General features: G+C 35.5%; 3 protein-coding genes and 2 long non-coding RNA genes across 15 annotated transcripts in view; 2 read left to right on the top strand and 3 right to left on the bottom strand.

The window, feature by feature from the left end:
- The window catches only part of LOC123317498, a 48,402-nt gene extending 43,558 nt beyond the window's left edge, over positions 1–4,844 (top strand). The window contains exon 3 of the long non-coding RNA XR_006538174.1: positions 4,762–4,844. This is a non-coding gene — a long non-coding RNA (uncharacterized LOC123317498). The remainder of the gene's footprint in view (positions 1–4,761) is intronic.
- On the bottom strand, positions 61–9,109 carry LOC123317492 (kielin/chordin-like protein). Its single transcript, XM_044904065.1, has 6 exons — positions 8,946–9,109; positions 7,458–7,674; positions 7,140–7,240; positions 436–675; positions 331–375; positions 61–266 (listed from the first exon to the last, which is right to left on the bottom strand). The coding sequence occupies exons 1-6, from the start codon at positions 9,010–9,012 to the stop codon at positions 118–120; spliced, it is 819 nt and encodes a 272-aa protein (XP_044760000.1). The 5' UTR covers positions 9,013–9,109; the 3' UTR covers positions 61–117.
- Positions 5,819–21,818, top strand: LOC123317496. Its single transcript, XR_006538172.1, has 4 exons — positions 5,819–5,970; positions 6,823–6,909; positions 10,955–11,079; positions 21,617–21,818. It is a non-coding gene; the product is annotated as an uncharacterized LOC123317496 (long non-coding RNA).
- LOC123317493 (serine protease 29-like) lies at positions 9,377–11,084 on the bottom strand. 2 transcript variants are annotated; one of them, XM_044904066.1, is made up of 6 exons: positions 10,978–11,084; positions 10,401–10,576; positions 10,188–10,339; positions 10,025–10,117; positions 9,710–9,846; positions 9,377–9,608 (listed from the first exon to the last, which is right to left on the bottom strand). In XM_044904066.1, exons 1-6 carry the CDS (start codon positions 11,041–11,043, stop codon positions 9,420–9,422), a joined length of 813 nt encoding a protein of 270 aa, XP_044760001.1. In that variant the 5' UTR covers positions 11,044–11,084; the 3' UTR covers positions 9,377–9,419. The 2 variants fall into 2 exon arrangements, with proteins under 2 accessions (XP_044760001.1, XP_044760002.1); XM_044904067.1 differs by having other exon boundaries at positions 9,710–9,776.
- The window catches only part of LOC123317479 (rap1 GTPase-activating protein 1), a 345,747-nt gene continuing 331,721 nt past the window's right edge, over positions 12,873–26,898 (bottom strand). For all 10 annotated transcript variants that reach the window (XM_044904039.1, XM_044904043.1, XM_044904042.1 and 7 more), the window contains 5 exons: positions 17,628–18,049; positions 17,244–17,519; positions 15,743–16,178; positions 14,522–14,875; positions 12,873–14,439 (listed from right to left, as the gene is read on the bottom strand). In XM_044904039.1, the coding sequence (XP_044759974.1) occupies positions 14,299–14,439; positions 14,522–14,875; positions 15,743–16,178; positions 17,244–17,519; positions 17,628–18,049 (1,629 nt within the window). In that variant the 3' untranslated portion in view covers positions 12,873–14,298. The remainder of the gene's footprint in view (positions 14,440–14,521; positions 14,876–15,742; positions 16,179–17,243; positions 17,520–17,627; positions 18,050–26,898) is intronic.

Genomic DNA, 26,898 nt, shown 5'->3' with positions numbered 1-26,898 from the left:
CCAGTGTGTCAGTCAACATTGTAAATTAGCCTCTATTGCTAGGAATATGATATGTACGAGTTGAAGAAAATCATTTTATTTCTTGAGTCGACTATATGACAACGATAGCAAGCTTCATCATTTTTGGCCTGGTAGCTCCAAACAGGTTATGAATGGTGGTAAGGTACACTCGCATCTAACTTTGATAATCTTCGAGTAAGGCCTGACTGTGGTTTCGAAACCATGTCCTAATGCAATCTTTTTTTCTCCAAAGTCGCACGATAATTCTGGAAAAAACACATTAATTAAATTTAAAAGTTGTTAGAGTACGGTAGAAGTGGCAAAACTTACTTGTTTTGTTGGTTGCGTTGATTATTTCAATCTTCTGCCCTTTATCTGAAAAAATAATCAGTTTCGAGTGTGCGTGAGATTATAATTGGTATTTTATTTACTCACCGCATACCCAGGTAGCTGGGCAACAAAGGTCTTCGAGGAAATAAACGGCGGCACATTTTCGTATCAGCTTTTCCATGTGGAAAATCTGCTCTAAACATCTCCTCTTCATGCAATAGGGCTGCTCAATTTTTCCAGAGAAGCCCTCTTGACACAGGCACGTTTGGCACGTGTTTTCTGGATGGAAAGTTCTGCCTTCTTCGTAGGTTTTTCCGTTGTAGGTACAGTTCGACTTGGGCGGTTCTATAACAGATGGGATAGTTTGGTCATAGCCGTCTATATCAAAGATCATATCTAATCTTTGGTCTATAGAGTCCTTGAAGAGGTTGTGGTTTTATATGCTAGTTATCGTTTCAATATAGAATTGCGAGAGAAGCTGAAAAAATCTGAAATATTTCTATGTTTTTGTCATTTTCGCCTATACTGAAAATAGCTATCAACTTCGTTTTTTTCAAATGCCATAAAAAATTAGCCCAATTAAGTCTGGGAATCATGGGAATACATTTTAAGTCGCACACGACTTAACGATAGACTATACAAAAATCTGATAATTTGTTGAGCATTCTATTTGTAAAAATGAATGTTGATAGCTACATTTACTCATTATCCATATCATAAATGGAAAAGATTTTCTCAGCATTCTTCATGACACTCTGAAAATGAATTTCATGAAAATATTTTGAGTATAATTTTGAGGTTGTGGGTTTTATAAAGCCATATAAGAGTAACTAGTTAAAATATGCGGTTGGATAGCATTGTTATATCCTTCACAATATGGATCTCGGAACTTGGAACAAAATGAGTATCTTAAATTACGACTTTATAGTATATAGTCTAGCTTATTGATATAATCGTTTTCCAAGGCATAATATCTCAACTGCATTTCATCAAGATGATATTATTCCGTAATTTTGGCTATTTCAACTATAACTATGAATCCAAGCAGTTTCTGTGGCTGATAACATGAGATCATTTATCAAAGCAGCTGTGCGATGTGCGATATGATTTCAATAATGGTAGGCTGTGAATAATGGTGTCAATCGAACGATCGATTTACGTTGAGTAGAATCGAAAGTATTGTTAGTGAATTAAGAATAATTGCATGTTTATTTGTGGATTTCTTTCGAAAGAAAAAGTGTAGTCACATGAACCAGAGGTAAATATTCTTTTGAATTTCAAGATTGAATTGTAACCGCGTAAATAGTGACTCATATTTAGTTTCGTTGTACAACGCACATGCGTGTATTTGAAAGTAATTCTCAAATTATTTTTGAACTTCTTTTCATGCTATTTCTAATGAAATGTTTCGATATACAACCATTTAGGAATTCTCGAAGAACCTTTTAAAGTTGCATTTTGTTTGATAAATAAATTGTCGGTGATTCTTTTCACAGAACTTCGATTTCGTTATAGAATTTTTGACACTTGATTTTTTGGTAGACTGAAATTGCTCGAATCATTTCAAGTTGCGTTTATATTTGAGATATGGCAATGGAAAATCAACAAGTGCTAGTTTCGAGATCGTTATTTCATTCCACATTGGAATTCTATATTTGCAAAAGTGTATTTTCGGTTGAAAAAAGGAAAGGTATAGATTTGTACTTGTTTCACCGATCTAACTTTGTGGAATCGTACAGAAGAGTATAGGATATAGGTATGAAATAACAATATTTTTGGTTTCATGGTGTTTTCTTAATGTATATTTTCGTCTCATCGGTTTTATTTCGACTTCCAACAATGGTATAGAATATCTTGATCAGTTTCCAGTATACTTTTGGGAGAGGTTCTATTAGGCATCTGCATGAAATGGCATGAATATATAAAGCCGTTTAATGTCTTTATTTCGTTTATTTGCGCGCAAAAAGTGGCTTCAGTTATTCAGGTACCTAACACAATAAGAGCAAATCGTTGAAATATGCGGTTGGTTGGCATTATTATATTTTTCATAATATAATTCTCGGAACAAAAGTATCTTGAATCAATTTATAGTAATCAATATAATCGAAATAACCTCAGAGCGTTTTCAAAGACAAAATATATCTCGACAGTATTTCACCACTACCTAATTTTACCAAGGTATTCAGTAATTTTTGCAATTTCAACTGTGAATCGACGAAGCAGTTTCTGTGGATGATAACATGAGATCATTTATCAAAGCAGCTGTGCGATGTGCGATATTATTTCAACAATGGTAGGCTGTGAATAATAGTGTCAATCGAACGATGGATTTACGTTGAGTAGAATCGAAAGTATTGTTAGTGAATTCATAATAATTGCATGTTTATTTGTGGATTTCTTTCGAAAGAAAAAGTGTAGTCACATGAACCAGAGGTAAATATTCTTTTGAATTTCAAGATTGAATTGTAACCGCGTAAATAGTGACTCATATTTAGTTTCGTTGTACAACGCACATGCGTGTATTTGAACGTAATTCTCAAATTATTTTTGAACTTCTTTTCATGCTATTTCTAATGAAATGTTTCGATATACCTCCCTTTAGGAATTCTCGAAGAACCTTTTAAAGTTGCTTTCGTTTGATAAATAAATCTTCGGTGATTCTTTTCACAGAACTTCGATTTCGTTATAGAATTTTTGACAGGTGGTTTTTTGGTAGACTGAAATTCCTCGAATCTTTTCAAGTTGAGTTTATATTTGAGATATGGGAATGGAAAATCAACTAGTGATTGTTTCGGGATCGTTATTTCATTCTACATTGGAATTCTATATTTGCAAAAATGTATTTTCGGTTGAAAAAAAGGAACGGTATAGATTTGTACTTGTTTCACCGATCTAACTTTTTGGAATCGTACAGAAGAGTATAGGATATATAGGTATGAATAACAATATTTTTGGTTTCATGGTGTATTCTTAATGTATATTTTCGTCTTATCGTTTTTATTTCGATTTGCAACAATGGTATAGAATATCTTGATCAGTTTCCAGTATACTTTTGGGAGAGGTTCTATTATGCATCTGCATGAAATGGCATGAATATATAAAGCCGTTCAATGTCTTTATTTCTTTTTTTTGCGCTCAAAAAGTGGCTTCAGTTATTCAGGTACCTAACACAATAAGAGCAAATCGTTGAAATATGCGGTTGGTTGGCAGTATTATATTCTTCATAATATAATTCTCGGAACAAAAGTATCTTGAATCAATTTATAGTAATCAATATAAACGAAATAACATCAGAGCGTTTTCAAAGCCAAAATATATCTCGACAGTATTTCACCACTACCTAATTTTACTAAGGTATTCAGTAATTTTTGCAATTTCAACTGTGAATCGACGAAGCAGGTTCTGTGGATGATAACATGAGATCATTTATCAAAGCAGCTGTGCGCGATGTGCGATATGATTTCAACAATGGTAGGCTGTGAGTACTAGTGTCAATCGCGAACGATCGATTTACGTTGAATAGAATCGAAAGTATTGTTAGTGAATTCATAATAATTGCATGTTTATTTGTGGATTTCTTTCGAAAGAAAAAGTGTAGTCACATGAACCAGGGGTAAATATTCTTTTGAATTTCAAGATTGAATTGTAACCGCGTAAATAGTGACTCATATTCAGTTTCGTTGTACAACGCACATGCGTGTATTTGAACGTAATTCTCAAATTATTTTTAAATTTCTTTACATGCTATTTCTGATGAAATGTTTCGATATGACTCCCTTTACCAATTCTCGAACATCCTTTCAAAGTTTTGCTTTTAAATTTGTTTGATAAATAAATTTTCGGTGATTAATTTCACAGAACCTCGATTTCGTTATCAAATTTTTGACAGTTGCTTTTTTGGTAGACTGAAATTGCTCGAATAATTTCAAGTTGGGTTTATATTTGAGATATGGCAATGCAAAATCAACAAGTGCTAGTTTCGGGATCGTAATTTCATTCCACAAATTGGAATTCTATTATATATTTGCAAAGGTGTATTTTCGGTTGAAAAAAAAGTTGTATACCTAGATCCGAAGTTGGGGTGAAAAAAAAGAGATATTTGGTTTCATGGGGTTTTCTGAATGTACATTTTCTTCCTATCAACTTTATTTCGATTTTCAACTATCGTATAGAATTATAGAATATAGATTAGAATAGAAAGCATTTTCAAGTAAAAGCTTTTCCAAAAATTCAGGTCTTATCCGACAACTATTCTCGATGCATTCAGCCCCATTGACTTATTTGCTCATATAGCAGGTGATTCTAAATTTGTATCATGTTTATGCTACAGTCTATGCGCTTTTTAAACCTCGAAATCTTCAAATGACTCGATTTCCGATATATTTGTTACACAATATCAATATTGCAACTTTCGTTTCCTTTCCTTCATAGAGGCCCAATCCTGTCGAGCTGAACCTGATGCCATGAACCGATGAGAGGTGTGAGAAAACCCAATGTAGTGTGAGCAGAACAGGTTTGAACATATTTATTTTCTTAGAATTATTGGTCGCATTCAGCGGACGAAACAGTTGCGCAACTGTTACCAAACGCTAGCGTAAACGTTCGGTGACATATGCGCTACATTCTCAACACGTTCTGGAGCGGACGCCACTTTTGGGAGCGGATTTGATTTGTGCTAGGTAGCGGTAGCGGAAAGGAGCGAAAGTTGGACTTGAACTGAGTAGGTAGTTGTTATTTAGTGTGGAAGATGCACGAGCTTGAGTTTGTTGAGGAAAATGAAATGAAAATTGATGGAAGGTAATAAAGAAGGATGTTAAATAAGTTATAGAAAATATACTAGAGCAACAAAGTAATTCGTCAGAATTCTAGGTTATGTTTTTCACAAAAAAAAACTGACTTAACCAGCACAAGGTTAACGAAACTTAAAAAATCCGTTTGTTTACGTCTTTCCTACCGACTTCTCAACTAATCAGCTGATAGTGACAGCTCGTTGGACTGCCTTATCCTATCTCGGCTTGCCAGCGAACGTTCAACATGTTCCCGACCGCTACCGCTACCGATGGGTAGCAGAAGCGTTTTGCGCTCCGTCCGCTGAATGCGACCATTATTTAGGTCGAAAAAGTGAGCAGCAGGAGCAAAAATGGCTCAGAGCAGAAGTGAAGCTTCTAATTCTTTTTGGTAGTTGAAACTTTTTCGACCTAAATAACTCCAGACAATTCACTTATTTAAATTTCAAACAAATTAAATGCACATTCGAAGAATTACGAGACGAGATCATTTACCTGACACTCAATAGTAATATTATAGCTTATTATTATCATTGAAATAATATTAATCTGGATATAATAAAGGGAGGTTTCCAAAGTAAAACATTTCAACTCTATTCCATCGAAAATGAAGAAGTTATTCGTTCATTGAATATCTTTGTATGATTGTATGTCACCCAAGAATCAATCAGGTTCTGTGGATGATAACTTGCGAGATCGTATCAACGCAGCTGTGATACGATTTAAACAATGAGAGGTCAAAGTGTCAATCGGACGATGGTATCGGAAGTTTTCTGATTGAATTCGCAAAAATAGTTATGTGTTAGTTAGTGGGTTCCTTTTAGAAGAAATCGTGTAGTATCGTGAAGCAGAGGTGAATATTCTTTTGAATTTCAAGATTGAATTATAACTGCGTAAATAGTGACTCATATGTTGTTTCGCTGTACTATAACGATAACGCACATGCGTGTGTTTGAACGTAATAATTCGAAAATTCTTTCTGAACTTTTTTTCATGCGATTTCAAGTGAAATGTTTCGATATCACTGTTTGTATATATGCCCTTCATGTAAGAGGGACTATGGGAATTCTGGAACTTCCTTTCCAAGTTGCATTTGAATTATTTGATTATTGATTATTGATTATTTAAATTTTCGGTGGTTTTCACAGAATCAAGAATTCGAAGCTTTTGACTTGACAGTTGTTGTTTTTGCGTTAGAATCGGCCGAATATTTCGAAGTTTAGTGTAATATTGAAGAAAGTTTACGGGTCGTAATTTCGTATCATTGGAATTCTGAATATCGAAGTGACTGTCTCTGTAAGTCTAGTAGAAATGACGAGTTTTTGTTGCTTCCGTTGCATTCTTTTTAGATTTTCATCATATCGGTATTCTTTCGACTTTCAATGGTAGCATAGATGATGATAATGAAAAGCTGTATATTTTGAGAGTTCAAAATTGAGGAACGAAACAAGGAAAATCATTTGAGTCTTGATGATGTAAAAAACTCGAAATATGTATTGTCACAAGTATTCCAGATATAATAATCTTTTAAATAATGAGATTTGCTCCACTATCATTCAGAAATGAAACTTCGCGTTTGGTATCATATTATTTTAGAGTTTTTCCGCCTTTTTTTGAATCAAACTCTACAAATTATTCTATTTTCGAGATATTTTTTACACAAGAAGCAAGAAGTATTGCACCTTTCGTTTTTTCTCTCTTATAGGTCCAGTCCTATGGAGCGAAACTTCTGTGATCCTATGGGAGGTCCTGATGCTTGATGAAAACTTGCAGTGAGCAAGAACAAGATAAGGTTGGTTTTATTTATTTTCTCAAATTCAAATCAAATGAGTTTCAACGAAAATCATTTCCCATTTTCAATTGGCTTACTTCCAGGTGATACCTCTTTTTAAATGTCCTTTGATTCTCTATATTCATCATAATTAGATTATTTTGTATAGGGTGAGGCAGAAAATTTTAAAATTCGAAATTGATGCGAATTCATTGATTTTTCTCATTCATGAATAAAACATTTTTACTTACCACAATCCAACACTGTGCAGCACTGAGTCAGCGAGTCCTTATAACGACAACCGTCTATTTTCACTTCATCGCAGTCGTCTTCGGCGCAATCGAAGGTTCCACTGAAAAAAAAAGTTGCTTTATTTGAATAAAGTTCGCCATCAACTCAAAATGACAGTTTGTAGACGAAGTTAAGGATGTGCCTACTGACAAAAAAATGCCCAGTGATTCACTGATCAGTTTTGAAGACTTGATGGCATGCTGACTATGTCAACATTGTTCTGCATCATTTTTTGTTCATTTTTTTTTCTTACAATTCTGGTTGTTCTATATACTCACTCTTCGTTGCAAGAACAGTGGGATCTGCAGTAGTAATCGGTACCGTTGTCCTTGATCTCTTCGCCAACCGACAATTTTTTTCCTTCGAAAATGCAATTTTCCCTAGAACTGACGTCACATTTGTAGTAAGTCGGTTGGTTTGTGGAGGCGTCCAAGTTGGCGAAACATTTCAGATCCTCGTAGAGATATTTACCCAGGGGATTTTCTGGATTTTCACCTAAAAGAACAACGTTCCAAAAGTTATTTTCGAGCAAAATTGTAACTAATGACTCGGGCTCATTCTATACAGGGTGAGTCTTTGACTCGTACAAATATTTTAACTGTAGATTCTTGAGGTCAAAAAAATCACTTTTTTCCTTTATAATTTTTTGCGAATCGGCTCGGTTTAAAAAAATACAGCCTGTTGAAGTACCAATGAAAAAATGATATTTTTAGTTCTCACAAACGGTTTCATCGAATGAAATGAATTTCGGAATATAGTTTTTCATTCATTAGATTAATCTTTTTCGAAAACAAGATATCACCCACAACTTCCAGTTTTATTATTATGACCATAACCATAAAAATACCAAAAAATCAAAGAACCCAACTCTTGAAACTCTTGGACACTATCTAATGAGTATTTTTGAACGTTGAAAATTGAAATTATAGCCCTCCATCTACTTCTCAAAGTTTTTCAAATCCAGCACTTATCTTCTGTTGAAATATTTGTACGAGTCAAATACTCACCCTGTATTTTCTACGATTAAAAAAGAAGAAAGAAAGAAAAAGAAGAAGAATCTTGTTCTCAGCTTTGACTCTTGATCGTATAAACGTATATTACATGGTGTAATTTTGGGAAGAAATTCAGTGATCTCTGAGAGATTAGGTTTTTTCCTCTAGCAGGCACTACTTTTCAGTAAAAAATTGAAAATCGGGGAATGCATTATTTAATTGTAGAACTACGCCCGGTATATTGGAAACGAAGTTTTTCCAGACATTGGCTTACACAACCTTTTCCTCTTCCTCTTCAAATGATACGAATATTGATATCCTAAATTTGTTCGCAATGTTTATGAAACACCCTCTATACCTATACTTAGTATAGTATATACAATGTCGCAATACTTCATTTGCATCGTCTTTCAGTTCTTAAATCTGATTCGAGATAGATAAAAAAAAAACCAATTTGAAAAAGGTACTTCGACAGAAGGAGTAACAAACAAAACATCGGTGTGACTTCTTTAAAGTTTCTAAAATTGAATGCTTTTTTGAGTGGTTAAGCCATTGGATGCAATTTTCATAAAATAGTTTATCGAAATCATGTTTTTATATTGATGTAATAAACAGATTCGAAATACCACTGTAATATTCAAATGGAACGCAAATGTTTATGATGAGATTATTTATTATATTATAACGGCTTTTTTACCGATGACCCTTGAACCTAAGGAATTCTGGAACTAGAGCATAGGATATAAATGTAAAATGATTAAAAAAGCGACTCACATTCGACGGAAACTAGACAAATTAACGCAGTTACGAGAAACGCACAAGAAAACTTCAACTCGCACATCGTTATCCAATTAATAGACTAGATTTTATTAGTGAGAACGTTACGTATCCAATCAATAATATAGTCGATTGATAAGCGCGTTGAAGAATTGTGGATTGTTGTGATATTCGCTAACCCACAGACGTGGCAATCTATTGGGACGTCTTCAAAGTTCAGTGACGTCCTACAGATAGATGATAGCAGTTCGACAACATTTTTTGCTTCTATAAGTTGGCGAAATTTTCGATGTCATTTTTCTGGGGTATTTACACTAGAAAACAGCATTTGTTGCTTATATTGTGAGTCTATCTTTTAAGTTTAAGATGCCAACCACATCTTCTCAATCATTTCAAGATCCACGCTGAAATTCAATTAATTCCCCGAATAAAATACACCTCAAAAATTTATTTTACATTGAGACTGGAACATCAGAAAGGATATGTGTTGAAATTGACTCCGGTGACTTTGGACAACCACTCAATGTAGGCGGAAACTCTAGTGTACACAGAGTTGTTGAATTGAAAGCGACAAAAGGGTAGTAATGCCAGGTGGCTGGTTATACCAACTTGTATCAGATGTCCGTTCTGTTGGAGAACTAGAGGGCCTCCACTGTCTCCCTACAAAAAAAGAAGCCTATAACGAATAGAAAACGATTTAAATTCGAAATAAATACCGCGCTACTTCAATCAATCAATCAAATTTCCTAATTCTTACTTACCTTACATGCTTTTCCTTCAGACATGGTGGACGTTGCACAAATCTCAATATTGGCGTATTCTTTTTCGCTGAAACATTTATTTATTGTGTTGACGTGTAGAGTTGCTTTCCTGAGCTTTTCTGGAGTATCTCGAAGATCTGGAACATCATAGAACTTATTTTCTTATGGAAAACTCTTTAAGAATCTAGGAATTCAATACAAGACCATAATTTTTCCATTTCCATGATTCAAGTTAGACAAAATGCACGAAGGAAATTTTTGCCTTGTCCGGATAGGTAGGATTTTCGTAATTACTGACTGTTAATATATTTTTACCATTTGTTATGCCGAAACCAGTGAGGAATACGGTTTTCCCAAGAAGATCCTCCCCATTGCTGGTGTGCAACTTGATAACTTTCACGTTAGGACCTGAAATGCAACCCGTTTTGTGTAAATTCTCGTCCCAGAGTCTGGAAGAAAGATTCTTTCATTTCCGAACCTAGATCAGCGGCCGTTTTCAGTTTGAGCAGGGCTATATCGTTTCTGTCTGTCTCTAGATACGTGGGGTGGATGATTGTTCTCGCCACTCCCAAAATTTGGGCTCCTCTGGAGTTTCTGAATACGCTACCAAGGGCTATGAAGATTGCTTGCCTAGAATTTTGATAATTTTATCTTGTTGGTAGTGAAATGAAAAAATGATGCTGCCACTCACGGTTTAATAGCAGGGTGATCGATGTCTAGTCGAATACAATGCGCGGCACTTAAAACCCATCTTGGGTGTATGAGGCTACCACCACAAAAACTGTAATATTTTTTGTCGTGTATTAGCATTAAATTAGCGTGGTAAGGAAATTCCCCTTGCTTGGGCTCGGTGGGTTTAAAGATTCCCTGAAAAGACGAGTTAAAATAGTGCGTTGTTGGATATTCTGGAATAATTAAAAAAAAAATAATAGAGTCAAATTCAACTAAATTAGATACCATTGAAGATTACACATATTTCATAAGTCCAGTTTCAATAGTTTCGCTTAGGTTTCGTTCCTTAATTTTCAACCGTTTAAACCTTCAATCGATGAAGCAAAGCGCTAGTGGTATGGTTATCGAATTTGATTTGATTTTTGTCTCAAATTTAATCGATTTATCTAGAAACTGTATTGAAGATTTTGGATGCCCTAACTCATGAAACCGTGAGAGAGAATTTCACCTAATCAATACCATCATTTTTTCTTCAGTCATTTCCATGAATCTAAAAATAATTTTTTTTTACAGATGAGTTCTACTGTTTTACTCACATTTACGATAGCTGGAGCTTGGATACCAGTAAAGAAGAGTTGCGTAACGATCAGATACTGGATCATGTTTCATTTTCAATGATGTGGATCATCACAGCTGAGGTAGGTAGGATTTTCTGAATGACAAAAACTCGTAAATCATTTTATTTGGTTGGAACTGTTATTTAAGATCAATTATTAGTTGGTGATTTGCGGGATGCAATCAGAATCTGATCATTACTCGATCTGATGATGACTATTATTTGATTTTCCTTGAAAAAAAAATGAAATATGATGTCGCTGAATAACAGCATATCATTATGATCGAGTGCGATTCAAAGGCAAAAGGATGGCCTGTACAGATGTTGCTAATTAACGATATACAGGGTGTGAAAGTTTTTTCATAAAAAAATTAAAAGTTCAGTATGGTGATATACATAATTAACTAAGAGGCGAATTCTATTATTTAACAAAAGCATTATGATTAATGCAGTAATGGGTTGAGAACTATAATATCAAGTAATGAATACATCTTCTTTCAGTCCTTACAAAAAAAAGGTGTTCTTCGAGTTTTTTTATTGAGCTTCTATTCATTTTTACATATGAAAAAAAAACGAGGTATTTTTTGTTCATGTAATTGCCTACAGCTGGAGCTATCAATTAGACTTTGGAATCACAGCCTGTATCAAGTGGATTAGCAACATTTGTAGAAGGAAAGTTTCGATTTCAAGATGATAACATAAAAAAATACCGGAATATTTTTTTATTTGGAATGTAGGTAGCTACCTACTTTATCTCGATTTTTTGTGAATTACGCAGCTTTTAATGTATAATCTAGGAGTTTGTCGTGCGCTATTTTACAAAGGGTGAAGGCTAGTTGAGTTTTTTATTTGTAACCCCAACTATTTGTGTAGGAAACCGAGAGACCTCAGGTTGCTGAGAGTAATTTGGTTATTCATATTTATTGAAGGTCTAAAACGAATGAAATTATCAAATTCGAATTTTTATTCTTATTTATGTATTTCCATACATATACTTACATACACTTCAGGAGTGATTGATGATTTTTAAGTGTTATAGAAAACATGCTTTTTTCGTAAGATAGTAGTTGAGGAATTATTTGAAATAACAAATCATAATTACAAAAATTAATAAACATGTGACATATATAAAAAGGCGAGTAAAAAAGTAGAAATTTGAATTCAATGAGTCTAACCATTTTATCCCTGTGATGAAAAAGGGTTTATTTTAAAAAAAATATCAATTACCAAATTATCCTTAGCAACAAAAGTTCTACTGGTTTCTAAAACAAAAGTTAGGGTTGCCATGAAAAACATCTAACGACTCCCCTTGTAGAGGGTGCATGACAAATCCCTCAATTATTCATGAGCAGCTGCATAATTTACGCCTTTCTCAACGAAGTAGTAAATACCCCAGATAAGTCTTGTTTGTTACTTTTTACTCACTCTGTTTATCGTTTTTATTCTATCTATTTAATTTTCAAGGAAGAATAAAATGAGGGGGTCTATTTATATCCCATAAAATAAAAACTCTTTTATGGGACCCCCTCATTTTATTCTTCCTTAAAAATTAAATAGATAGAATAAAAACGATAAACAGATTGAGTAAAAAGTAACAAACAAGACTCGTCATCCAATACCATGGATATTTGGTTGTTATATTTAATTTTTGTTTCAATTTCTGCACGGAAACAACAAATTTCGATTCGATCACGTGCATCTGAATTCATTTTTACACTTGTTCCTTTTTGAACAGTAAAACTTACAACAGATTCTTCCATGAGGTGTCCATTTTCTTTAATCATTTATCGAAAAAGAAGTTTCGATTGTTATCTGTTTGCGTTCAGCTGACTATTTTGAGATGAAGGGATAAAATGATGAAATAAAACCGCTGAGAAGTCATCAATACGTTTATTTGCAATAAAATGTCAAAGACAATCAAAGGTACATAAATGAAATACATAACCTATACAAAAGGGGGAAACGCGAATATGATTATACGTTTTTTATCGATGTACAAACCAGGCGATATCTTCATTCGAGTTTTCCGATACAAAAAGAACTCGTTATATTTCAAGAATAGTATCAGTTCTGCAAAGTTACAGTTTCTATCTTAAACATTCATGAGTTGAAAATTGTGATAGGTCGGATTGGGGATTTTTATGTGAGTTAAGGCCATTTGAAGTCGACTGGCAAATGAAGGTTAGTTTTTCAATATCTAGCTTTTATATAGATTCGAGGACTTGAAATGGTCAAACCATCCTTTGGAACAAAGAACACAACTTTTTTCAAAACTAAAATCTGCTCATAAAAATCTCATGAAAATAAAAAATATTATCCTTCAGTTTAGACCAAAACCATTTTTGGAAATTAATATCTATGGTGTTAGTTTGACCATAACAAATGGAAACAATGAAAATATTTTTTGAAGTATGTTATTTACATCAAAGTACTACAGTAGGCAATGATTATTCTGCTTACAACTTCTCATATTGCATGAAGTAATTAATATAATCAAAAACAAACATATAAAGAAATAATCTACAAATCTATAACAATATCTGCACAAAATCATTTTTTTATACATATAAAAAAGTGAAAACTTAAAAATAATAAAATAGGTACTTTTCGATCATATTTACAATACAATAATTTAAATTTTCTGAAACAGAATTTTTGGGGAATGTCAACTTTGGTATCATTTTGTTGGTAAACTTTCATATAATATTAATTTATAATATACAGAGATTACAGAAAATAAATAGAGCTTAATACTAAAGAAAAAGTGACTGATTTTTCAAAGAACATAAAAAATGTCCAAATGTCTAAATTCATAAGTGAAAAAAATCTATACAAAATTTTCAAGTATAAATTTAGAGCCATCTTGTACAAATTCATTTTCAGTTCAATACTCACCATCACTTTAAAAAGTGAAGACGACAAACGGTTTTTCCCAAAACGCTTAAAGGTTTGAATATTTACCCCAAGGTAAATTCGAAGAGATAGCGAGAAAAAAAGGTTATCACAAAAATTATTTCTTGCACAGTGTTGTTTGTAGTGATGTGTGCCTAATTTTCTATGTGGTGCAACACTGAATTGACATATTTGTTAGACATTCAATCTAATCAGAGAAAAAAGTAATTCATCATTTTAAATATTAAAACAATAATTACTCTTCAAATTGGTGTTATAACACATTCCTTTTCTCACAAGGTAAATTGCATTCGAAAAATATCCATTCCGAAAAAAATAATACTTCTCAGAGTTGAACGGATACATATTGATATCCGACAATAAATGCAAATCATGAGATTCATACTGTCTACATAGGAGATCTTTCGACGTTGGGACTGTAGTTTTTCAGCAGGTCCCGCAGCCTGAGGATTTCCTTCTTTGAAAGTGTGAGCTCATTCTCCACACTAAATACTTTCTCTCTCAGGTTTTTTATTTCCTTTTGACAATTCTGAAAAAAAAGGGATCAATTAAATATGTGTTTTTTCGATGCATACAACTCCTTCCATTCATAAGAATGAGCTCGTACTTACCACGTTCTGTCTCAAAAGTTCCAGCTTGTCGCACTTGAGAGTCCTCACCTCCTGCACCAGATCGTCCACGTTCGGTTCGACGGAAACGCTGCCAGGTCTGTCGTTGCAGACGCTGCAAGGTTTGGCAGTGGTCTCTGCGCTGGACATGCTCTCTAGGCCGGTGTCGCTGTCCACGTAATTGGCGGCTGGCAATTCCAGGTCTTCGCTGGTGAACGAAGAGGCGTCACTGGCCTCAGAAAGTGGCGACCGTATGTGCGCATGTGCGGTCAGGTCGGGAGATGAGGCCGTTGAGGAATTTGTACTCTTTTTCTCGTTGAGCGACTGGCTGGACAGTTTTGATATCGATCGTCCACTCTGAAACAAAAGAGATAAATTGACGATGACCTCCTGATTGTCCATTATTTATCTATTTGGGAACTATAAGGGAGAGCGCCCACCAAAGTAGCGTAGCACTGACATGGCACATACATGACAAAGGCGAAGAATAATTTTCAGATATGAACTGAGAATGACATTTTTCGGGAAATTGGCACTTCACTCAGATAAGCGATATCTGAAAAATATGCATCGCCTTCGTCATGTATGTGCCATGTCAGTGCTACGCTACTTTGGTGGGCGCTCCCAGTAATATAAACGATATAAATTTTTTATGAGGTTAAATTTACGAATGGCTGCGGTATCTGGAGAATTAGCATTTCAATGTTCTAAGGAAATTTGGTGCCGTGATAAGGATTGCAATCCCTGCTTCCCTTTTATGATAAAAAAATTAATTTTCATCTATTCTGCCAAGGCTGAATATTCCAGGAAATATATTTTTCTTAATGGAATTTGCGCAATGTGAAGTATTCGATCTGTTTTCGATGTAGGTTACCTACAAGAAATTTTATAGTACATAAATTTTCCGTTGGAGACGGAGAGTCTAGACTATTATCATGATCTGAGGCTCGGTGCACGCTAAGTTTGTAGACTCTTTCCATCACGTAATAAAAAGTTGACGGAAGTTGTTACGGAATAATTGACCGGTAGTTTTTATCATTACGATGCCTTGAATGTTTTTCTTCTGAAGTTTGCTTTCTTAGCTGTCTATAATACTCCTATATTTCCGAAATTAATAATCCATATTTGCCGAAATGAATTTGTTTTGATGTTCAGTAGAAAGAACTTTATTTCTTAGCTTTTGAAGTGAGTCAAAGTTTGTAGTTTAGTTTCTGGTGGACTTACAGATGGCGTCGTCTCCGCAATCGTGGGCTGACTAGACTTCTTCGATAGCCTCTCGTGGTTGTTGTTGGCCAGGTTTTGATCGACGCTCTGACTGCTCTTCACCCTCGCGCTCCAAGCCTTCTTCACCGTATCGATGAACCTTGAACCGGGACCGGACTCTCCCTTGGGCGTACCGGGTGCCGTGCCGGGCGTACCGCCGCCCAGGAATTCGCTGGTCTTGTCCTTCAGCTCGTCCGTGAGCGATTCCAACAACGAGGTCCTGGTTCTCAGCTCCAGCTTGGCGAATTTTTCCGCCTTGTAGCAGGCGTTCTCCGCGTTTATCAACTTGGTCAGTAGGAATTCCTTGAACTCCGGACCGTGGTCGAAGATCGAGGGGGTCGGTAGGGTGGGACCGAAGAACGGGACGTCCTGACGGGCGGTGACGCTCACTTTGTACCTGAAAAAAATCCAAATTCAGATTCAAAAGTTGCATTGAGTTGTGGACGATGGACGATTATGGGTTGGATGTACAGTTTTCTTTGGAAGTTTTGCCGTGGGATCCTTTCATTTATTATCTTTACAAACCCGCTTCCCAGAACGTAAAAAAAAACAACGTTCGAATTACAGTTTTAGATAAAGACGTCATCTGTCATCTCTTCGATGAAATATTTGTAGTTATTCTCCTCATCGTCAGTCTCTTGTAGCGTATTTTTTTCTTCTTCTGTCACGTACTCGTACGACAAGGAACCTCGTAACCTCGTCTTGCCCTCAACGCGACTTGATCCATTTAATTCCCGATTTGACGTCCGTGCATCGTCGAAAATCCGTCTAGGGTTGTCGGAAAAGCGACGTTCGCAAAAGCGATTTCGCCGGTAGATAAAAGCACCGATTCACATGCATATTTGCATGTCCCCTGATGTATTCGCCGCGGAATAGGCCGTAACGAACGTTTTTGCCTGGCGAAATTACGACTCGTAACAGAAATTGACGTCAGGGGCGTAGAGGTGGAGAATTCTGGAAACTCTACGTTTCGTCTCGCATCGATTGAATCCGAGATTAGGGAAAACAGTTATCTCTCATATTGCGGAGTGCATTTTTAGATTATTATCAAGTGGGTCCTCCGTAAAGAACTATGAAGCGTTCATGTACCCGTTCAGTTTGGCTCCGAGAATCTTCGGACACGCCACTGATGACCGAGAGATTGGAGACTCTGGTTCGTGCCTTCTACGACCGTGAAGTAGTTTCTTTGTAACTTTAAATGTAGATTCGTGTATTGCAATACGTTCTAGAACATTTATGAACTTCAATATTATCATTGCTGAACTCCATCTGCGAAACCTTGGTTCGGAACTTTTTAGGAGTCTCGTTCATATTTTATCTGTTTAAAGAGCTATTTATTCACGTTGAAATATGGACGACGTCTGGAGGGGTTTTCTGAGATTTCATGATTCCAGAGCGAGTTGACAGTGAATAGAATATTTATGCAATTCGAACATCTATAATACTTTCAGAATGAGCTTACCTTACGACCGGGTTCTTCTCCAAAACTTGCACCACGATGAAGGCGTGCAAAAAGTGGGACGCAATCATATCTGGCGTGAAGGGGGTATTTTCTTCTTGGAAAACGAGAGCCACTATGTCGTTACCTATGTGCCTTTTCCTCTGCAACTGCTGAGGATCGCCCTCTGTGAAGGGTAACATGGTCGAGACGTGAAACATTATCTCTCGTTCTTTGAACACCTCGTATATTGCCGCTTCCCCGGTATGCCCATTTTTTATGTCTAGGCCTCCTCTATACCTGTAATAAGCGAAGCAAAATTATCATCCGAGCTACTACTGACTGATTTAGGATATTTGATGATGAAGTGTTCTTCTGAGAGAATCAGTTTTTTTTTTTTCAACTCACCCTTTGTGATCCTTCAGCTGTATCTTCTGCCCCAACAGCTCCAAGAACCTGTCGAAGGCTGGCGACGTAACATTATTGCAGAACAGTTCTTCCTCAGTCGTTTGTCCGTACTTCTGATACAGCACGCCGAACTTGAAGTTCGACACCAGCACGTGCTCGTCGTAGTTCGCTATCAGGCTGGTGCTCTTGGGGCTCATCACAGGCACGAAGTTATCCACCTCGAGCTGATCGTTGAGCAGCTTCGCCATCTTGGCTGGTGTCGGGTTCGAACCGAGGCACGACGTCGGTACGATCTCGTGCATGGTGCCTGTACGCATACGCAGCAGTATCCTCGTGTGCTCCTGATTGGCGACGTTCTCCGTCTTTATGGATAGGAGCACAGGTCCGAGGTTTTCGTCTTGCCCGATTAGGTTCGAATGTTCCTGCAAGCAAAATATATGTTCAGAAATGTATGGCATTGACTGCTTTGATCTTTGAATCATTTACTAAGATAAATATTTGAGAGGTCTCTGATCGATCGATTTCTTTTTCTTGTACAACACAATAAAGCTCCTTTCACACCTTCGGTACACATCGTGATCTTGAGGCGATAAGCGCCGCCGAAAGCACCATTATAGCAATGTAATACGGGACATGGGGTAAAAACCGGATGGTGTGAAAGGAGCCTGAAATGTTTTGGTGCAGATTCTGAAGGTTTGGTCAGATAATGGGACGCAGGCGGAGCTCATCTCCCATGAAGGAATACGATGCGTCATGGTTGGCTGGATTTCGATTGTTTCACACGCACGCGGTTTCGTTATTCATGGGAATTTGGTACTTTCAGAAGAGAGTCTCACACAATGCGTAACAATTCATGGAGGGTCATCGACAAGGCACTTTCGCGATGAGAATATTTGCAAATTTATTTTAGTTATAATATATTTGCTACACCGTATAATTCTTGTGGATCTTTTACTTGACTCTGATAATTTCAGAAATATCGAAGAAAACAACAAGCACGAATGATACTCCGGTGTATGACGTTTGCTAAGACGAATGTTCAATCTTGTAATCGATATTAAATTTATTACCAAACTGGATCAGTATCCATAACTGCTATTGAGGAAATTTTCGATTATAGTTCATGACAGAAAACTATTCTTGCTGAACTATTTCTGGTTCGATATCTAATAATAGTTTTCTGACATTATCTATGATCGAAAAATTCCTTAAATTCCTTATTAGCAGTTATGCTGAAGGGGAATGATGAATAATTGCTTCATTTTCGGTGGAATCCCCCATAATTACATCTATCCATGATTTTCCCGAACGTAATAAAGTATAATTCAGAATAAAGCGAAGACAATTCACCTGAAGCAATTTAATTTCTGCCTTCCAAAACAACCAGAACGGCGCAATTTGCATCTAGCGCGCCTTGGTAATCCTCCTAATCGGATCAGAGGAACGGATATCGGGGGATAATCGAAAATTTAATAGACTTGGAAGACAAAAAGTCGCAATACCGTTCGCCAGCCAAGACCTGCTAGGCTAAATTGAGGTTATTTTTTCGAAACAAAAAGGGGTGATTTCTTGTCAAAAAATAGTGTAGGCCTTTCATATTAATTTTTTTATGAAACAGCCCCTGAAGAGCAATTTAAAATTTTTCTCTTAGAAAGCGGGGAACTGATAGAAATGTAATTCAGAGGACATTCTATATGTGCTATAATTGCAAGGAGTAGAGAATCTCAGTATTATGATTTCCGAATTAAATTAAAAATTGTTTTTCAGGTTCCATCTTTAGGCGCTGCTCAAAAAAAATTATATGAAGACCCACAATATTTTTCGACAAGGAATGACACCTCAAATATTTTCGCAACTATGCATTTACTGCCTATATAAGACCTATAAGGGCCGTCACCGGTGTGAAGCATATAGGGTTGAACCTTCGTGAATTTTTCAGCTAGATTTTACGGCTTCAAATTGCGGCAAAATTATAGATTTTCATCAATATCGGTCACATCAATTCAAGAATCGAAGGGGAAGGGAGTCAAAATGAACAGCGCATTATTTTATGAAGGGCATCTTATTTTTGGTCGTGAAGCAATGGTAATTGGGTTTTCCCATTAGGGATACAGAAGAAGTTCTCGAAACATTATATTCATCTACAAATAATGAGGGTTATTGAATCGGGTGAGATAGCTGCTATTATGAATTTATCTTCTTTATTCTTCAGAACCTCGAGAAAAATCCCGAAACGTCCATAGGAAGAACTTCATAACATTCAGAAAGCTCATAAACTTCAAAAGTGCATCACTTTAATCCAGTTTTATATTTTCCAAAGTCTAAGAAACCGAGTTCTTCGAGACAAGTAATAGGACTTCAACTTTGTAACTGGATTCAATTTACCCAAGATTTATTTCTGAGAAATAACAAACCCTCTTAGTTACGACCCTGCAACAATGTAGGTCAGAAATGAGTGCATCTCCGCGCTAAAAATATCCCTCTAGATTACTTTCCTACTTCGTCGAATATTCGCCCGCCATGGAAAATGAGATAAAAACGGTTGCAAACTAGCGTGTGCTGTAATGTAATTTTATTCGTGCCACCATTTATGGCTGTATTTAGTCTGCGTCGAGCTGACTAGAGCGAATTTATCGGCCATTCTGCCTTAAGCCGCGGTTAAAACTCCTTTAGAGTCGTGTACTTAACAGCGTTCATGACTGATGTTTGAATCGGAGATGTTCTGTATAACATTAATACGAAATAAGTCGCGAGGTTGGTCGTTGAAGGAACCTCGAACAAGATGAATGCATCTTTCGTCCTTTTTTTTTGGAACTTTGAATAGCTGGGATTACTCTTGTTTGTGCCTTTTTCCGTAATTGGAGTTGCACAGATTTATATTGCACATATAAGCGCCTTTGCCGGTAATTTGTGGTTCAAAAAGATCACGATGTTAAGAAAAAACTATTTCGAGCACTGCGTCTGAATGAAACTAGCTTTTGTGTAGGTAATGAGATATAAATAGTTATAATCAATCTTTCGCTAATATTCAGCTAGATGGTGTATTTTTTATAGCAAAGGATAATGTTTTTTCCGCATTGCTTAGGCGGCAAATTCCTGAACTATAAACGAGGTTATTGGCGTTAACCGTCCACTAAAAGTTGGGAAAACTAGCGGCAGTATTGAGCTGACAATGCGTATCAAAGGGTTTCCGTCACTCATCTATTCAACTTGAATATTCTCGTAGAAAAATTATCTATTCAAAAGACAATTTCGACAATGATACCCTAGAAGCAATTAGACAAATATGTACACAATGATTTTGTGAAAAAATTTATGTTGGAGAAATCTTATAATAATACATTACTTGGGTCTTTTCTTTTTTTGAAGTATGGAAACCTATTGTCATTTAAAAAAAACCATTTGGGTCATCATTGTTGTACACGGTGTTGAAATCGAATAGATCAGTGTCCAAAAACCCCTGGTAAAAATTTTGCTCAATGATAACCCTAGTTTTTTGAAAAATTCTATTGGAAGGGTCTACATCAGTCAACCTGTACTAACATCGTTCAAATAGTCTTCTGAACTTGGCAAAAAGCCTCATGGGGAATACTAAAGTACCGATATTCTCAGAAAATTCTGAAACTTCTTTTTCGATTAGCATCAATTTCGATAGGAACAACATGCTGGCGCTTGTTAACTGAAAATCTGGTGCTTATTGATTAATTTTGATGCATCACATAATAATCTGATTATATGATTTTTTTCTAATGGCCGATTTCAAGCCACGGATTCAAGTTACTGAAGATAGAGAAAACCATTCCATCGATAACCTGCAGATAGGTCATAGAAAGGAAATTGGATGGTTTTCTCTATTTTCAGTAACTTGAATCCGTGGGCTATTGAAAACGGCCATAAGAGAAAATTTTTTGGTAGTAGGATATTTTGTGACAACGTATGGATCGTTTCTGGAGTCCTTTCCTACAACTGAAATTGCATTTTTTTTCCAGTAACTCGATTCAACAAATTATAGAACGACATTTCTTGATGGAACCGTCTCACTACCCTTTGGATGAGAAAAGTAGAGAACTTTGGATCAAATCCCACAGGGACCGAAAACGTCGAACGACGGAAATTGGAAAAAAACTAATTTCAAAATGTTATCCTGTCATTGTATGCTTAATTTTCAATAAATAAACCTTCATAGTCGTATTTTCGTTTTTTTGTTTACCTGAAAACGCTCGAAATGATTTGGTGTGAGAAATTTACACTACAAAATCCGAATTTACAAAAAAAATTTGTAAGTGTAAATTTCATCCTCCACGAAATTTTGTAAATGTAAATTTACAAAAGTGAAAATTTTGTAAATGTAAATTTACAAAAATGGAAAACGAAATTTACATTTACAAAACCGTGGAAAACGAAATTTACATTTACAAAATCGCGAAAAACGAAATTTACACTTACAAAAATGTAAATTTACAAAATTTTTGTTTGTAAGTGTAAAATTTTTTGTAAATGTAAATTTCAATTTCCAAAATTTTTGTAAATGTAAATTTCATTTTCCAAAATTTTTTGTAAATGTAAATTCCGAATCTTGGAAAACGAAATTTACATTTACAAAAATGGTGAAAAACGAAATTTACACTTACAAAATCCGCAAAATTCGTAAAGTCGGGACTTTGTAAGTGTAAATTTCGTTTTTCACCATTTTTGTAAATGTAAATTTCGTTTTCCAAGATTCGGAATTTACATGAAATTTACATTTACAAAAATTTTGGAAATTGAAATTTACATTTACAAAAAATTTTACACTTACAAACAAAAATTTTGTAAATTTGCATTTTTGTAAGTGTAAATTTCGTTTTTCGCGATTTTGTAAATGTAAATTTCGTTTTCCATTTTTGTAAATTTACATTTACAAAATTTTCACTTTTGTAAATTTACATTTACAAAATTTTCACTTTTGTAAATTTACATTTACAAAATTTCGTGGAGGATGAAATTTACACTTACAAATTTCTTCCGTAAATGCGGATTTTCACCATTATTGTAAATGTGAACTTCATTTTTCACGAATATAGACAAAAAAATGGCGGAGAAAAATTTGAACCATGAAATCCACATTCGCGAAAACTACTGGAGAATGGAATGAAAATTTCGAGTCGTGAAAATAGAATTTATTTAATTTCACAAAAAATTTATACATTTTTTCGACCTTAGACAATGAAATTTCATGTACAAAAAAATTTGAAATTGAAATTTACACTTTTAAAGAGCCGTGAAAATTACAATTTATATATTAATAAGAAGTTTTTCATTCAAGAGAATGAAAAGAGAGAGCAAATTTGACAATGAAATTTCCAATTACATATGTATATTTGATTTTCCAGACATTTAATAATCAGCTAAATGAAATTTACACTTGAAAAAAATTTCGATCTGAGACTATTATTGGATAAACATTCACAAAAAAATGGAAAATGAAATATACTATCACAAAAATTTTCATGCCCTGGAAATTGAATTCACATTTACAAAAAAAAGCGAAAATAGAGTTTTCCTACTAGCGTTTCGAAAGTATTACTTTCCAGACGCATTGACGTTTGGAAAGTAGTACTTTTCCGCACGAAAATAACAAAGAGTCGCATCGATCATAAAATTTTGGTTTTGTCTCTATGCGCCAATCATAAAATTTAAACTTTTTTCTGAGCGCACAAAAATATAATTTCTAATGACATCAGTTTCAAGACTATAAGCAATAAGTCTACCCTGGAAGTCTTTCATTTACGCTAGTAGGAAAAATATTGTTCCTTACTCATGTGGAAAGTGCCTTTTCCGCACTCGACAGCTTGACCGAACGACGCGGAGCAGAGCAGTCTCTTGCGGAAAGTATTACTTTCCACACTTGTTAAGAAAATAATTATTTACACTACAAACAAAGTTAAAGGTAATCACCTAACATTAAAATCTCGAAAGGGAGAAAAATTTAGATGAACAGACGAATGCGCAATAGAAATTGACAAACAAATTTCCAATTGAAAAAATTTTTCGACCCGCAAGGATGATATTAACTCATAAAAATTAAAAATTCAAATTAACGTCCAGTTTTATAATCGAATTCAAAGTCACTTCAAGCTTAAAGCTCCCTTTAGTGTCATTTTTAGTTGGGTTAAAGGAAGCTTTAAAATTAAAGCGACTTTAGGTTCGATTATGAAACCGGCAGTTAGTTACTACACAGAAATAATTTCTAGAAGTAAAAATGAAACGTGCACTCGAAATTTACAATTGCATACATAAATTATAATTATTGAATGCTGGCAATAGTTGATTACTTGTAAATTAGATGCTGGCACTGATTAGACTCTTTCCTTCAAACTGCATATACCTTATATACCAAACTCATGAATTCTCGAATGACGATTTCTGCGTCTTGGGCTCTCAGGAACCCCTAATATCGAACAGACGACCAATCAACTCATTTAAATCTAAAACTGCACATCAAATCCATCAGCGGATTTTTTCAATCTAGCATCCTAATCAACCACAAAGCCTACATTCTTCCCTCGATTATGTCTCCCACAAAAGACCCATACGAGCCAATTACTATTATCCGGAGTCCGGAGATCTACTCCCGCATCTTATCGTATCTTCTCCACCATTTATCATAGATTTTTGCGATGGTGTATCGTACGCCTTTCGATCGCGAAGGTGTATTAACAACCATAAAGGGGGGTTTGGCTAGCCAAGAGATGAGATTGTATCACGTCTTTCTGGCGTAAGAAGAAAAATCATCACGTGGGAAGAAGGAGCGAGCAGAACGATGCAATCGGAAAGGTTCACCGTTATGTGATCTAAGTCGGGGATGCTGCAACGAATTTAATTATAAACAGGGCACGTGTATCAACTTTTATTCTGTAATGATGCACGGTTCGTAAGAACTTCATCAATGTAAGATTTGACAATATTCAGTTAGTCTGATTACTTATATGTTTTTGGTATAAAAGTGGCAAAGTGGGGTCAAATTTTATTGATATCTGAAATATTGTTCAACTGTACCGAAAACCTAAGCTAAGTATCAAAGTATGAGTAAACTTCCACATCGTCGCCAAGCACATGGCGTATGCAATAACCAATTTTGTTACCTCAAACCTATCGATGTTGAACAGATTTTAAAAGAAATATTTTTACGTTTCAAAGCAAACATAGTCAGAAGAGTAAGGACGTGTACGAATATTACCGATTAACCTAAATCACATCTAGACAATGTCTCCCTTTATTGTTGCGAAATCAGATCCAGCCATAGTTGAGAGAGGGGAACATTTGCTACAATTTTGAAGCACGCATTACGTCGTACGAAATGGATTTAACCGGGTAGGGTAGCACGAACCTCCAGATCACGATTTCTGTACGACAGGTCACGATTCGTACGTTTTCATTTTTTTTATTGCTTTTTCTCGTCCATTTCAATAATGGATGGAACAGAACGAGGGCGGACGGGCGGTTAAATTAGCTAGACGTTTCAACCGCGTGCGCAGGAATAGAACGAGCGTTCATTTGCAGAATTTCAAATTTGAAAAAAAGGGTAGGAAAAAATCAGATGTGAGCCTCTATTGGTCGACCGAATTGCTCACGATTAGAGATCTATGAATGGATACTTTCTCATATCCTACCTCGAAGATTGAAAATTGGAAAAGATGAGTAATTTTCAGAGTTCAGGTATGTAGTGTTGAGAGAGTTACAAAATGATGCATGCGCGAGTATAAATGTTTATCTCGCCGATTCGTGGTTCTTAAAGTTTACAATTTCCAGTAGGATATGAATACTCGTCTCTGAGTTGATTAATTTATGATTGAAACTGAGGCTTTTTTCGGTAAAAATGAAATTTCATTTCGAAAGTGTTATGCACAACGATCCTGAATTAGCTGTATTATTCGTTTTATAAAAAATTCCGATGTAACAAGATCCACATTGTCTGCTTCCGCCGGCGAGTTTAAAAAAATAGAAGATACGACCTGGGCTCATTGTTCAACCGACATTGTGATGAGAATGAGAACTCTCTCACACTCCACCTTCTCATTCAAAAGATCTGCATCGACCGCCATAATGGGTCTACGTAAAATGGATAATTAACACGGCTAGGATGGGATGTTTGATTGTTCAGTTCGTCATGAGCTTTCTCTTAGTTGAATACAAGTTGAACATGAAAGACGGCAGAAGATAAATGGAGGATAAATCAACATTAATTTTCCTACGATGAGAATTAAGGAGCTATTTAGCAAATAGATCAACTATATTGGTAGAAATTTTATATTAATAATGCAAAATATGTCTGAAGAAACATTCTGTCAGATATTCCAGCGATTATTATTAATTAAACCATAACTTCAACTATCGAAAGTTCTGCAGAACTGGCATGAAAAACCCTTTATATTCATTAAGAAGCAATGCAAGACAACATTATTTTCCCCTTCGGTCGAATCGACAGCATTTTCCGAGGGCCGAGGAAAATTCCGTGTAATATCCCCAGCACTTCCTACTTGCAGAGTTGAACGACCCTCCAAGCGCCCGACGCATTTTCTACTACACGACCACGGACAAGCGAAAACGACTTGACGCACGAGATTGAATCGATTTTTGCGCATATCGAATTTTTCAGGATACCGGGAAATCCGGACGTTACGGGTTGTACGATTGGAAGACCTTCTCTAGATTTTTAGCTCATTGGTTGTCTAGATAAGACGTGCAATGTCATAACTTTCATCAATTTTGAGAACAGATGACTCATTGGGCGCTTTATATACACAGGAAATATCCTGAAAATGGAAATTCTTCGAATTTGAGAATAGATATAAAATTTTCGCCGTTAACATAATCGGTTGTTCACTGCTACATACACTCTGTCTCTTTCACCCCATTCTAGACCACTGACAACATCTCTCAAGAGTCCCACATTTTGAAGAGGATCTCAGGATGCGAATCCTTCGCAGACAGAATTCAATCGAAATGAAGAACGCCGACAAAATGAAAACCTTAAAGAGAGGAAGCTACAAACAAGAACAGTTAGGTATTGGGCACGGTCAGATGACCGCATCATACTCGGAAGATCCCATTGTTTTCGAAATAGTTTCTTAAATTACACTCGGAGATAATCCTAAGTTCATTCAACGTACACACGTGGGAGGTCGAGCAGGTTTATTGTTCGGATTAACTCGTACCTACTATAAGAAGGAAGTGAATGATAATTAGAGCTGTAACAATATACATATAGATCTTTATCGAAATGTGAACT

The sequence above is a fragment of the Coccinella septempunctata genome, chromosome 7 (assembly GCF_907165205.1).
Source record: "Coccinella septempunctata chromosome 7, icCocSept1.1, whole genome shotgun sequence".
NCBI lineage: Eukaryota > Metazoa > Arthropoda > Insecta > Coleoptera > Coccinellidae > Coccinella > Coccinella septempunctata.
The sequence above is the reverse complement of the archived record's forward strand: the minus strand, read 5'-3'. Positions and strand labels throughout refer to the sequence as shown.